The sequence below is a fragment of the Epinephelus moara genome, chromosome 8 (genome assembly GCF_006386435.1).
Source record: "Epinephelus moara isolate mb chromosome 8, YSFRI_EMoa_1.0, whole genome shotgun sequence".
NCBI lineage: Eukaryota > Metazoa > Chordata > Actinopteri > Perciformes > Serranidae > Epinephelus > Epinephelus moara.
The window spans coordinates 14,319,656-14,335,199 of record NC_065513.1 but is presented as its reverse complement, the minus strand read 5'-3'; the positions used below and the strand labels follow the sequence as shown (position 1 = coordinate 14,335,199).

At 43.2% G+C, this 15,544-nt stretch overlaps 1 protein-coding gene across 2 annotated transcripts in view; it reads right to left on the bottom strand.

The window, feature by feature from the left end:
• The window catches only part of LOC126395036 (E3 ubiquitin-protein ligase DTX1-like), a 59,706-nt gene that overhangs the window by 17,680 nt on the left and 26,482 nt on the right, over positions 1 to 15,544 (bottom strand). For both annotated transcript variants that reach the window (XM_050052239.1, XM_050052237.1), the window contains exon 3: positions 4,809 to 5,556. In XM_050052239.1, the coding sequence (XP_049908196.1) occupies positions 4,809 to 5,556 (748 nt within the window). The remainder of the gene's footprint in view (positions 1 to 4,808; positions 5,557 to 15,544) is intronic.

The following is a 15,544-nucleotide window of genomic DNA, read 5'->3' as shown; positions in this document are numbered from 1 at the left end:
AAAGGTTTGATTTTAGGTGCAGGATCTAGTTTAAAGCAAAGACTACAGGGAGTGATTTCGCACCTTCAACCACAGTAGAAGAACTGACAGCTGCAGTCGCTGCTTGTAACAAAACCCAACCAGCCGATATGTTGAGGCACTAAGCTGCCCATCGCTGAGTCGTAGCACCAGTATCAGCTTTTCTGTTTGTTTTCACTGCTGAGGAAAATGTTTAAAGTGGCATCACCTTATCAAACAGAAATATGAAAAGTAGAACAGGTTTGGCTAAACTGGCAGAATTTGATACTTAATAAACCAAAATTGGGTGCTGCCCAGTGGGAGAGTTCCTCCTTCATTTAAAATGCACTTAAGTCTAAATCAAATCAAAACACACCATGAACAAGACGCCTCCCTTTATGAGGGCATGTATAATTTAGCTTGTTCAGTGAGAGCGCTGTGATCAAACAAATAATTTTCATTAGGAGGAGAAATGAGACAGCACACACCATGAGAGCCCTTAAAACCCTCTCACATTGTGTGCTGTCCACACACTCTGCACAAACGACACACTCCTATACGCATACAGTAAGCCTTCAGAGGAGCTGTCAAGGATCCATAACATAACATTAAGTAGGAATGCTTTTCATCTTTATTGCTTTCCAATTCTAGCAAATATCTCAATCATCAGCCACAGAGTGCTTTGCTTAATAAATATGCATATGTTGGTGAAACAGCTGCCCGCCGCGTGATTGCACAGCCGCCAAAAAACAACCAGCAGCAGCTTCTGATAATTGTTATCTGCTGGATGGAAAGAAACAAGCTAACACACTTATCTTAACTGTGTTCATGGCTTATTTTTACTGAGACAGATAGATCCACATCTTGCAAGCAGTTTCCTATTGCGCTGTACTTCATCACGTCTGTAAAACGTGTGATTACGTCTCTATGCACTGCAGAAATTGTTCCTATGCAAGACTACGCCCTAAACCAGCCAGTCAACCTGTGGCCTGGGTGCAGTTGCCACCCTTCATCTCATTCTGTGCTGCTAACCTCTTTTCTTGACTTCTTTTTTTAAAGAAATGTGCACCTCTGAGGCACTGACCCTGTCTGTCCCCGCTGTGTCTAGTGTACTGCGGTTTAAGACACATGCCACCTCCTCATACTCTGCTAACAATCTCTAATGCTTGATGATTTCAAGGGTTTAACTCTGGCTCTAGCTCCTCCCTCTTGCTCCTTATTCCTCTCCCTCTCCCTCTCCCTCTCTCTCTCTCTCTCTCTCTCTCTCTCTCTCTCTCTCTCTCTCACATCACATTTGTCTAAAAACACCATCATCACCACCGGGAGTGCATCGAAATCCAGTGTCATTACTGATCTTATATTTCCATGCCAAGAAAGTCAATGCAGAGAGTATCCAATGGTCCTGCGTTGGCTCGTGCTCACATCTTACATGCAATTATACCTCATCGTCAGTGTAAACAAGAGCAGACCTTTGGCCTTTCCACCACAACACTGTTGTTTCCAGTGCTCAAGTTTTGACAGGGCGCGATCAGCGAACCAGACTGAACCTCGTCACCTCTGCATTTCTTTCGCCCTGCCAGCTCTAATTTTTCTCTTCCTCCTGACCCGCGTTCACTCCTTCGCTCCCTTCTGTCAATTGCGCCTGGCTACACTCAAACCTTTGATAGAGGACAGTCGTGTGCTGCTGAGGAATTTCCATCTCCTACGGTAGTATTTTTTACGTCTAATGCTGTAATATCTGACCTCAAACTGATGCAATTAAGTGATAAATCCAGCCCCCACATACCTAGCCCATTATCACCACATTAATTATGGCCCCTGTCAGGTCAGGGCGCAAGGGTCGCCGTCCCTCCTCTGTCTCCTGCTCTGTATCATCCGTCCTTTCCGGGGAGAATCTCCTGCCTGCCTCGAGGACTTAATCAGACTGAGAGCGATGTGATTCCCCAAATAGAGAGACCACATTAGGCCTAGTTAGGAAAGTGCTGACGGAGGACTAATATCTCCTCATCTGTTTATTATGCACCATAAAGACAGTGAGAGGGGGGTTGGAGAGAGAACTCCAGGAGTGCTTAATTGCATATTGATGTGAGCAGCAGGAGACAGAGGCAAGCCCTCTCCCCTGATATGCTAAGGGAGGGTTACAACATGGGTAATGCACTTTACACTGCACCTGAAATGCCCTGAGAATAAGCAGTAATGACACCGAGAATATCCAAATTGCATCAGTTTGGTCCAGATGAGCGCTCATGATTTATTCATTAATTTCAATATTAATTTTTATCCTGTGGTGAGCGCCGAAGCAGAGCGGTGCAGCAGCCCACTGAGGGATAATGATCTCTGCACTCCACACACAGCCCTCCAGCCACCACTCAAGACGAGTAGTCTTAACACAAGCAGAGTGGAGCTTGTAAACACAGCCGACGGCAGCATGCACATGCCAACACACACACTTTATTCCTTTTGTCTGAGGACAATGCAGCGCATGTCGTAACTCAGGTAAATGTGCCAATGTGTATAAAGACAGTGCACAGAGGAAGTGGTTTGGCTGACAAAAAAAGACATGAGAAAAATCCCCAGAGATCTTGTGAAATTCTTTCTGCGTTCATTCCACCTCATAATATCTTTCACACAAACATAATTCTCATGTCTTCATGTAATCATCACCCTTTCGCTTTTAAAATGTGTGAACTTGCTGCTTCTCTAATGAAAATAATCTTAAGTGGAAACCCTAGATTTACAGTAAAGACAAGAGTAAATACGTGACATGGCCTTCCTGTGTCGGCACATGCAACAGAGTGTGAGCTCAATAATTCAAAAAATCCATAGCAGCTGACATCTGTCGTTACCATACATGACCTTGTTTCACAACAGGTCTTCAGTTTATAGCAGGTAACATGTAAAGGCAGATAGTGATATAGTGGGTTGTGTCAACGCAGTAATAAGATAAACTGATGTGTTTACACAATCCAGCAGATGGTGCCACTTCTAATATTTGTACACACAAGACAGATGCATGAAGCAACACCCCACCACCACCACCACCACCACCACCACCACCACCACCATTTATAGCCCACAACCAGTGGCTTCTTCAGATACCAAAAAGATCAATATTTGAATTATACAAAGGTACAAAGGTCATAAAAACGCTGTTGGCTTATTCACAGATGAAATCAATCTTTTTTTTTTTTTTTTTTTTTTTAAATCAAAAGTATCAATACATGAATGTAGCACAAATAGACTTAAGTATGGTTGTTTGTGTACCTAAGGCAGCAACATAAACTCATATAAACAAGCCACAGCGTGCCAAATACCTTCCTCGCACCCAACACCAGCTCTATTGGGGTGTGGGTGTGTGAAAAACAGATCTGATGTTTTACATTCTGTGTGGGTTCCTCTGTTATCTGTCTGAAGCACGCTTGTGGGAATGCGCGAGCGAGTTCACATTTCAGTTAGTGTGTGTGTGTTTGTATGTGTGAGCGCTCATGTCCTGCTGTGTGTATGTTAACCACACTCATCCTGTATGTCGAGCCACTCGCCTGGGAACCGACACACTCTACCTCACCCCCTGTCTCTTCCTCTCTCACACTCTCGCTCTTTCTGTCTCTGCAAAACCTGTTTGTGCTGCGAGGTGAAAAAGTCACATTTCATCCACAACTCCATGCTCACCTGAGCTTTCACTGAATTCTTAAAAGTACAGACGAAACGTCCCTGAATGGGTCACTCCATGCTGGCTTTCTGTATCATATACACCTCTGCACAGAGACACATCATTCCCCACCTGCTCACGGTATAAAACAAGGTCATAGCCTGCTATGATGAGCCTATATGTTTCCTTTCAGTGACACAGAATTAGGCCACAGAAAGTGAAAGCTTGTGTGCCTGGGTGAAGGACGGTATTATTCAAACATGCAGTAAGTGTGTCTCCCCCCATGAGCGGCGAGAACAAAATGGAATCAAATTAGATCAGGAGAGGGTTTATTTTAGTAAAAGAAAGCAGGATAGGGGACTGAAGTATCAGTTACAACGCTAGACACACATCTATTCCTCAGCTCCTTTCGCTGAATCGCTCTGAGGTCAGAGCGCTCAGCTGAAGCTCCCATTTTTCCTTGATCCATTATTCATTCTTCCCCAGTGGAGCTCTGCCTCCATGGCAAATAGGTTTCCACAGCTACACCAGAGCCCGCTTCACATGCCTGACCGTGCATACACACACCCGCACCACGAAACAAAGACACGGTCTCACACACACACACACACACACACAGATATTCCACATACACTGTCATATTTTTCCACATCCCATGACACAACAACCACAGCGTAGAGTGATAGTAACAAATTAGTTCAAAGCAGAGGCAACAGAATGATCCAGAGAAGCTGCAGTATTTCACGCCTATTGGGGCCAACATAAGCTCATTATGGAGCAGTAACCATGGCAGGCACACATATGAAAGAGAAGGGTTCTTCCTCAGTAAAATCAGCTGGACCTGAGGCTTTTTTCTGCAGATCCATTGATCAGCATGTTAAAGAGAGCAGTCGTAAATCAGCAGAGAGAGAAATAAAGACTGAAAATGACAAAGTACAATACACCACACACATGCAGGCTGAAGCTTTGTGAAGCAGACAAGCAGAAATGGAGATTGTCTCTTTGCTTTTTATATCCTCCCATTGCCTCGGCTGAACTGTAAATTCAACCGAATCCGAGCATTATCCTCATACTATAACAAGTAACAGGCTGCTGCAGACTCCAGAAAATCCAAATTAGAAAATGAGGGGGGATGAATGATTGTGTTTGCAAACATCATTACCCTGGTGGGATGGCTCCTCTGGCAGTGCCCATGGAAATACGCTGGGTGCCCGGCCGGTTCAGGTTGTTCTGTCCATTGATGGTGAGAGTGTGGTGGCCATGGGCGGATGAAAGAGATGGCATCACGGGGGAACAGGGGAAGTTGGCAGAGGACAGTGGCAACTGCACCTGTTCAGCTTTGGCTTGCCCACCTCCCATACTTATGTTATTGTTGTTAGGGCCGGAGGAGGCGGATGTCGGAGACCAGAGGGAGGTTCCAGCAAAGGTGTTGCTCTGCCGCACTACAGCGAGGGTTCCTGTGGCGCCCGCATTGCCCGCTGTCCCTCCGTAGAGCTTCCGCCGCTGGGAGGCCAGAATAGCATTAGAGGCGGCTCTCGTGCTGTTGACCAGGATGCACTGCTGGCAGGAGCAGGGCTGGCCAGAGCTGGCTCCCACAGGCCACGACTGCGACTTGGGGATGGAGCCCATGATTAGCGGGTAGGCCAGGTCCATGCGTCTCCGCAGGCGTCTCTTGCGCTGGCTCTGCCTGTTGGTCTGACACATGCTGTTAAAGTCGATGAGGTAGCAGAAGCCTAGAGAGGTCAGGTCGAGCCAGGGGTGCTGCTTCTCATAGGCGTTCTGGATGGTCACGCAGATCTCCATGTCATACGGCGTCCACGAGCCGTTGTCGTTCTCCCATTCCCATACCACGCCTTTCCCCGGAGCAGACGACGGCTCGTAGAAGTTCCTCTGCACTGGTCTCATGGTGCCTGAAAGCAAAGGACAGAGGAGAGAACATGAGGACAGTTACAAAAAAACAGTTGCTATAGTCGGTTACTATGCATGTCTATGAGCAGGACACTGAAGGGAGTAAAAATATTCCTAATGATACATGAGCAGAAGAATTAACGTCATTGCATTTTTAAAGTGCAGATTGTCTGTGTTCTGCATCTTTGACAACTCTGCTGGCATTACAGATTCAGGTCAATTAACTAGTTTGTCCACAGAAAGCGGTTCTCATTTTGAAAGCTGCCTGAATATTAATTAAAAGTGTCATTAAAAGTTTACTCTGGCAATTTAGTATGTCACTTACATAAAGTTAGGCGACAAGCAAGAAACAGATTAAAAAGGAAATGGACTTTTAGTCTCTAATGTGGGTCAAGCTCCAAAAAATTCCTAAATCTTAATGCAACTGGAAAACATCTTTCATCACACTCCCCCTCCCCCGCCTGAATCTTTTAAACTCCACACCTCCAGTTTGTATTTCTGTAAAAAGCTAAGATAGTAAACTGAACTTAATATGTAAAATCAGTGGAGTCCCCATTTATTTGTTAACTGATTTATCCATTGATATTAAATTAGATGACTCTAATTTCTGATTTCTAATATTGTAAATTTAAAGCATTGGTGGATTAATCTCTGGTGACATTAGCCTGAGGCAAGATGTAGTTTTAATGCTGCTTCAGTTTCAAGCTCATCAAAAGAGCTAGCAAGTGTTGAGACAGCAACTTGACCAACTGATGGAGATCAGGTGTAACACTTCGCTATGTGCCCGGGGGAAAAAGTGGTTGCAAACTGTAGCATTAAGTCAGAGGCTCAAGATACAAACATAACTTGTAACAAGCTGGGGTGCACACGCAAGTGAAATTCCCCCTGTCAAGAAGCTCTTACTGTGTATTAAAACTGCGAGCATGGCCTTTCAGACATCATACCCACAATCCCCTGCTTTCTCAGTCTGCAGTCTACTGTTCTGTATGGCGACAGGAAGGAGGGGGACGCAAAGCCGGTAGCTTTGTACCTCTGTCCCTTTGCTGATGGCCACTCAGCTCCCACCTCCATTATAACACAATTACTGTAGTCACATGGGAAATCAGGACACCTTAGCCTATCCATCTCCCTGCTGCACGTAGGCAAGGGTATCCAGGCACTCCGACAGAGACCGTCACCCCCTCTTTCCCCCCACCTAATTTAACGGGTAAATGCACACTACCCTGCCAGGGAGGACCAGGGTGATAATGGAGGGAAGGGAACGTGTGCACAGGATGAATGGATGTGGGAATGAGTAGAGGGGTTGGTGGGCAGCGGTAACCCCTCATCCGGCAGCCCGGTGTTGGCTCCGGAGAATAAAATGCATCAGCAGAATCAGCAAGTCTGACCTTGAGTCTCTGCTGCAGACTGCTGCTAAAGGACTCGGCTTGATGGCTAATTTCATTTGGAGCTGCTGAGAATCACACACACACACACACACACACACACACACACACACACACACGCTCACAGATGACTGCTCAGTGAGCCAGCTGCCTGTGTCTCTCACGTCTTCACTCAGTCAGCCATGCACAACTTTTTCTGCCAGTTGCGTCCGTGCCTGCTCACAGCTTGCTTGCTTGATTTCATGTATTCTCTCTAAGGATGATAATGAAAATAACAATGATTTTCCTTAATGGATTTCACAATAAAACACTCATCGATTTCCCGGAAGTCAGTAATATTCTCTGCACTTTTAGCGTAGCGTTGGATGGCAAGCCACACGTCTGAACACTTCATCACTGCGGCTCCTGAGGGATGCATTAGGTTCGACACTTTCAGCATGGCTGTGTGTTTCTGGCCACGATCAATAGTGACACAGCTCTACACAGTCTTGCTAAGTGGTAAGTTTAACTGAAGCTTCATAAATGTATAAACATGTGCAGGTGTGTCACGCCCAGGCATCAATTTCAACATCTCAACTTTGGTGAAGAGAGATACAGTATCTCTCTTTAAAAGCCTATTAGTAGTAGTAATTGTTCACGAGAGCTCAGATGGAGTCTGATGCATCAAATGTGCTCAGCTGAAAGATTTTCTATAAACAGTTCAGTGGGCTCTGAGGGATGGGTGTTTGGCAGTGAAGATTTCTTAATGTGAGGCAAGGCCAGAGCTTTGCTCAGCATTCACAGACCTACACCCAGTCTCTGAGTCTCATGTATTACTACTATATTTGAGTCGCAGAGTTAAGCACACAGTTTTCCAAAAAATAAATACCTGCTGATTTTTGAAAAACCTAGAAGATTGTTCAACAACACTTGCTGCTGTTCTGAAAGTATTTCCAGAATCCTCAAACACTCTAACCATCAGGCTAAAAAATACATCTGTTGCACTGTAAAGTAATAAAAAAGTTTTTCAAAGATCAATGCAACGGTAATAAATGTAGAGCACAGACTGGGGCTGTCACAGACCAGTGTTATGTATCTTGGTAAAGGATAATTCCAGTTTAATACAATTTGTAACGTATTTCAGTAGTTTGGGCCATCATGTCTATCAGATATATATTTGAAGTCACTGAAACAATTGCTGAGATCTATGAACAGAACGACACTGCCTGAATAAAGTTGAACAATCAGCCAGTTGTAAACAAGCCTTCAGTTTAGCCAGATTATCTAAAAGCAACACTGAAACACTACAAGCAAATCGAAGGGATAGTTTGACATTTTTGAAAAGTTATATCTCTCTTGTTAAACCCGCACAGTGTCATTTTTACATTACTGTTTGTGTACCAATTCAACAAATGAGCTAAAACATGTTAATAAGTGAGTTTTCAGAGCCAAGCTAGCTGTTTCTGCTTGTCTTCAGGCTTTCTCATGAAATGTATGAAACATAGCCACCATGATGTCACCTGTTTTGTAGAATCCGTTTAGTTTGGCATTTTGGCCGTAGATATGTTACCTAATCATCACTGTCGCTGTGGTAGCAACTTGTGGATGGTACCAACAGAACCGTTCCGTACCATTGGTCACTCCTCTGTTGGGGTACCTAGCACACAGATCTGGTACTAAAAGGTGGAGCTGTGAACACTGCAGTCCATTGATGAGTCAATAGCGGACAGTCACTCTGCTCAGGGCTGAGTTGAGGCTGGTTTTGAGGCTCATGTAACCACTGTTTATACTGTGGAGAGTTTTATTGGTAAACTGTAACTATAAAATGAAAGGGTGTTTTGCTGCCTCTTGCAGCAGCTGTATTCTGAGGAAAAAAATAACTTCATTCACTGGGCCGACTGCTGGCAACTTTTAAGGTGGAATGTTAACTTGTAATGTCACTCAATGCGTGAGTTGACATGACATGAATCCATTAGTACACCTTAAATTTCAATGTGACAACTTCGATTACTTGTTTTTATATGACTTACACTTAGCAATCAGTGGATGTTCAGGTGCTTATATATATTAATTTCAACCGGATTATGTGAACTGCATATATCCTAATCCACACTCGGAGAAAAAAAAGCTAAAGCTGGAACTAAATGCAAAAACCTGCAATTTTAAATATCCCTACTGCAGCCTGTTTTATTTTGTTCTGAAAATGTCAGCATGCAAACCTGTTCTGTGGACGATAAATGAGGTGCCCACTTCCCTCTGTGTCACTAGTAATGAGGAAATAGATTGAGTCCTGGAAGGAGCAGTGAGTGACAACAACCCCAACCATATTTAAGAGTACTGTTTGCGATGAAAACACCAGGGTATAGCTACCATGTCTGAAGGGTTATATTTGGTTTCAAAGGTACCATACCGAAAGTGTTTGGTACAGTAACCCTGTAGGCTGCTATTTGGTCTTTGTGCTAAGACAAGCTAATTGTTTCTGACTCCGAGCACATTTCCAAAATGTCAGACTATGTCTTTAAAGTTCACCACCCAACTCTGTTGGATGTTTACAACGTACAGTTTTGGTATTAATGTTACTTTACGCCTTTGTTTTCTCCTCTTAAATTAGTTTGGCTAATCTGGGTGTTTCTTTAAAACCTGTCTGATTGTCTGAACGCTTGTTTCTTGCCCTGTTTGACCTCCTTTTAGAGATTTTGCTGCATTCCCACATCTAAACACATCATAAGTACAACACTATTGTTACAAGTTGAAGTGATGCCCAAAACTATAAAAAAAGACACAAGTTCAAACAACCCAGAATAATTCTTTAAATATTTGCATGCTACAGCAGGGACTGCACAAGTTGCTGATCAGGGGTCTGGAGAGGAAAGAGCAGAGGCCACAACAACACAGGAGTCCTGGGGCCTCAAGTGGGAAGTTTTAGTCAAAACATACAGCCTGAAACTCTGCACACTGCCTCCCATTCCGCTGTAATTTACTGCTGTATATATACCTAACTCTGCCAAAAAGCCAGGCCTGAGTTGTTGATGTTCTCCCTGTGACCTCTTACGCTCTTCCTACCAGGAAGCTAAGCGAGAGTGGCCACTTCCTGTCTGACCCTGTGTGCCTTTGGCAGCCATCTTTCCTGCCCTCCTCTCACTTCCCTTGTCCATTCTCACACGATGTCCTCCAGCTGTCTTTGCCCAATGCCAGTATGTTTCCCCTCGAGTGAGCTGTAGCTGTGTGATGTATAGTCACATCAGGCCTCGCAGTGGGACTCTAACCCTGCCGTCACACAAGGCTAGGTGGGTTCAGGGTGAGCTTGGCTGCCCTCTCACATCTTAGCTGGGGGTAAAATTTCCTGCAGTCTGTTCGCCATATGAGGCTGTGCAAGTCTCCATCCTTGATAGGTTTGTTTTCCTCTGGAAGTGAAGGGAGGCCTATCTGAATCACTCTTTTAACTGGAAGGACATGCAACATTAAATTGCAACATCCTTGACTGCCCTCAGAGGCCTGCTGGAGGAAAAGGGAGCAGATTGGCAAACTGATGCTCTGTATTTCATTTTGGCTGGTGCTTTTATCACAACTGTTAACCAACGCAATTAATGCACATATTGTACTTCTAAAGATATACAGTGTGGCCTGAAGATGTAATTTAACTTCAAAGCAGAGCTGCAGACTCCTTTAGTGGGTCAAAAATAATGCTTTTCAACATTTATATGGTTATTACTATCTACTCTTGTGCGCTGCATTTAAATAATTAAATATGTGATATGAAAATAGGACCAAAATTTTCACATTGAGGGACCAAATTCACTTCTCTTATCACTTATCAGGGAGTAAACCTGCTTCACTCCACACAGTGACTGAACAGTAAATCCCATCGAAATCTGTCACAGACGTTTTTGATGTGTGTGTTCCTCTCACTCTAACACTTCTGTGGTCACACAGGAAAGCGTGATGGAAACACCCTTAATGGAAAGAGCCAGTGACGTGCACCTGATTACCACAGGTAGCACCTGAACAGCTGCTGGTAAAATGCATTAGATTCAGGCTATTGTTGTCACAGAAACACTAAGGAAAGGTTTTGTTGTCATGGAAGCCGTCCCTAGGGCTGGGAGTAGTGAGAGGAGGACGGAGGGGGGGGGGGTTGCCCGTATGTGAACGTTCCTACTATTCCTTTCCCTGAGCACAGCGCCATCAGAGTCAACTCCTCCTCCGCTCGCTCATCTCATCTGCTGCTGACGCCAGCTTTCCCCTTGCTCTCCACCGTCTCTCCTGGCTCCTCACCAACACTGTCTCGCTGAGCCATTCTTCACATTTTCCACTCTGTCACTCACTGGACCCCATCCTGCTCTCACACGACGCTCAACACTTGGACAGAGAGAAGAAATTTGTGTCATTGAATTAAGGCCCACATCACCTTGCGCTTAATGCTCTCCCTTGCCTTGCTGCTGTGGGAGAAAAGGCGGACGAGTAGCGCCTGGATCAAGCTCTATAATATATCCTTATAATTGGCAAGCCTCATCAATTTCCCCGGGGTTGCGTTGATCCTATTAAAACATAGTGCTGCATTTTTCCTTTTAACTACAGAAGGAGAGGGGCCAGTAACAGGTCCAGCATCATAAGGCTCAGTGTTGTCTGAGAGGTATTTAAAGCTAGCTAATCTATGGTCTCTGCTGGAGAACAGACAGACCTCTGACAGAAAAGAGACGCTGCATACGGAGCAGAGAAAAAATATTTGAGGAGTACAGAAAATGACTGTGTGCTAGGGCTGCAACAAAACTGTCCATCATTTTTTACATTTAATCAATTAAATACTGAATGTGAGTGTCCAAAAATAGTGAAAAACACATTATGTAAGTGTGCAGAGTCCAAGGTGACATCTTTAAAAGTCCAACAGTCCAAAACCCTGAAACTGGTCCACTTAACAATATAGCTGCAAGCGGCGATTCTGGGGTTCAAGCCAGCACAGACCTTTAAAACTTGAAAGCTGGGTAGCATCAAGACCTCTGACAGTTTATGATACCTGCATTAAGAATAACCAACAGGTTTGATGCAATGGGACAGATGCTCATTCATTTATGTCATAATCAGTGCTGGGCCATGCTCTTCTTTGGCAACACTGCCACTTCCTATTGGTCTGTTGCAGAAACATTCTGGGACATGGTTCAATGGCTTAGTTAGAGTTTCGTGATGTTTGTAGAAATGGTCATTGATTTATGGCCAGATTTTGCAAAAGGCCAATGCAATTGTTTTTATCTGGTGGCGCCCTCTATTAAGCGATTTCAAAGTAATTTTGCACACGTGGTTTAACATTATTATTCAACATATCCTGCAAGTTTCAAAATGATAGACAAACAACTCCTGATTTATAGTCTGATTTGTGTTATGCTTCACCCATTTTCGCATTTTTCATGGTATGTTTAAGGTACTTATGTGGACATATCCTGCAAGTTTTGTAATGATTGGCGGAACGATTGTGGGGTTAGGTCTATTTATATGCTGAGCCATGCCCCCTCTGAAGTTCAGTGGTAAATATCTTCAAACTACAGTGAGGTACCAATAAGCATTGATAACATTTGATAAAGTTGGTCCAGTGATGATCCACAGAAATTTTGGTACAAATTGGACCTAGGGTTTAAGAGGAGATGTCAAAAATGTGTTTTTCAAAAAATTCTAAATGGTTTAATTTTCCCGATGAGACCTTAATGGTTCTTGTAGGTATTTCATAGACCACATTGATCCGCACTTGTTGGTTGAATTTGGGACTTGGGATGTGAGGGGTATGGTGTTAAAGAAAACTGAGTTATTGGGCCTTAAATATAGCTCCTCCATCTGGCCAATTTGTGTCATATTTTTAGAGCAACATTTGCACACAACTTCCAATCATTGGCATTGTCTACGATGACCATCCCACATTTCCGTAGCTTGAACCAGAGAATATTTAGCATTGCTGCTTAAATTATAAAATTAAGTAATTGATTTTATACCTCAAGTTCAGTTTACTCATCCCAGAGTGTACTATTTAGCCTATGAACATAGTTGTATTATGTCATACCCTGATGATGTCATTGGAGGTATTTAGGCTTGGAGACTTGAAGAGTTTTTAGCAACAGCCTGTGTCACAAACTGTAGGAAACTCTGGTCACTGAGTTTGAAAGACATTTATCTGGCAGAGAGGATCTACTAAAAGATGCTACTGACTTGCATTGTGGGAAATGCAGGACTGTCGATTGCTTGACCTATAAAAGTCAGGATATGTCAAGTTTTGCTTCGATGTTGACAAGCCTTCTTTAAATCTATGTCTCGTAAGTGCCCAAACATTATGGAAGTACATTACTGCCTATTGCTCCAACACATCTCTAAATACACAGAACAGTAGAACTGTAAAATTTTGATTATCCTCAGTAAATTTGGAGGTGACACAACAACAAAACGTAAGATCCTCTATCTAAACTAAACTCACTAATTTGCAACACCTCTCACCAGTCACACAAGCACAGATTCATCGCAGCAGAGACAGAGACATCAATTTCTGCTTGAGTTCTAGCCACAGAGATGCAGCCACAGCTTGTTGCTCGTGTGAAACACAACTCCCCTTTCAGTGGCTTTTTGTTATTTGAACAACACGGCACAGAACTGTTCTCACCCTACTCTCACTTTTACTTAACCAGAAAACCTTTTATGTTGTTTGTTTCGTTGTTATGATTCACTGAGCTACACAAAGCAGAGAGGTCCTCCTTCTCTAAAGACCTGTTGAAAGTAAAACAGAAAATGGCTGCCTTGATGAGACAGGTGCAGAAGAAAGAGTAACAACTATAAAATACATACATGAAAAATGTACAATGTACATTTACAAATAAATGACAAACAGCTAAACTGTATCCAGTGGTGGACTTTTCCTTTTTGCCATGCTAACAGCAAAGGTCTACGAAAGGTACACATGTTTGATGGGGCCCTAGACAACTTGGTGTGGTTGTCAGGCTGTTTTTCTTTCTTTAATAATCAAATACATAATTCAGGGCATATACAAAATAGTTCTAATGGAAAATTAAAAGTAACCAGTGATGGAAGAAGAATTCAGATATCTTACTTAAGTAATAGAAGCAATGCTTAAGTGTAAAAATACTGTTAGAGGTAAAAGTCCTGCATGCAAACTCTTACACAAAGGACAAAGAAAGTATGAAGTAGCATGAAAATGGAAATTACCAGAACCTCAAAATTTTATGTAAGTACCTACAATACAGTACTTGAGTGAATGTACTTTGTTACATTGCACCACTGAAAGTATCCATTGAAAGTAGGCTAACTATTACTACACAAGCCTGAAAGTGTCTGACATCAAATGGAAAATAAAGCAGCCAGAGCCTTTTTTGCTTTTTCATTATGAAAATACTATGTTCCATTGAACACACACACGTTGCTGTCTCACTCCTGTTCTCTTCATCTGCTCTCCAGGGGCCGTCCCTATGTCTGTCTGTCTGAAGATCTCTTCTCATTCCACGGCCACAGTGTTGGGTCAGATGATTTGTAAAACCACTGTGACTGTGAGCTGCTGCTACAGCTAGCCTCAGGTTGAGTGTTGCTAACGGTAGCCTCCTCATCTCCTTAAAGTGAACAAGGATGTTTTTATTGTGATTTGGTGGAACAAAAAATGTGTCAATTGATGGACCACTTCATGATACTGATGTCTTCCTCTCCTCTTTTTCTAGTTTTCTCTTTAGTTTGCTGCGCCCACTTCTGCTGCTTGTTTCATTCATTGTTGAACTACTGTAGCTGTAGCCTGCCTGGATACCTGGCTGACAGTCAGTTTTGGAGAGATGATTTGTTTTGTTTTGTTTGTTTGTTTGTTTTTGGCTGTTTGCATCGGCCCCCAAGTGGCGTGGGCCCCTGAGCCCATGCCCAGAAAACCCAATTGATAATCCAGCCCAGCATTTAGTAAGGCTCTGTTTTGGCCAATCAAACACATGCATGCGCACATTCCTTCCTGGTAACTTTGTAATGCGAGCACTATTTCTACTGTTTACTTGACAATCTTTGCAATGAAAGATAAATTAACAGTTGCAATTATCACAGGAGTTGTAAAATCCTCAAACCATTGTGCCGTGTTTGGCAAATGATAAGCCTCAAGAGTTATCTAAAATTAGTCTGTTAGTTAAACTGGACCTCCTGGATAAGATTTCAATGTCTCCCTGTTACCTTAAACAAGACAGCCCCCTACTCTTTTTTAATGCAAGGAGGTTTTCAGTCTGACTCCCCATCGAGTCTTGTTGAAGAATTTCTTACTATTATGAAGCCATCTTGGCTGCATCTCCTCCCCAGTTTCATAATACACATGAATGCAGGCTTCCATATAAGCTCTTTTCTGTCAAAACGTGATTTGGAGCACAAGTTTTGGATTTTTCACTCAGCAGAAATTGTTCTTCGTTTAATTTAACAGTTAATCAACTTTTGTTCAAACAAAAGACCTACAAAGCTGTAAGCAGCGCGGCATCAGCGCAGGCACAGACCATGAATTATCATCATACAGCCTTCATAATATCCTACACATGAATAGCGAACACATGATGAATATGCTAATAAATTCTACAGTATGGGGGAAATAAAATAATTGAAGCGCGTTTGATGTTTTCACATAAAC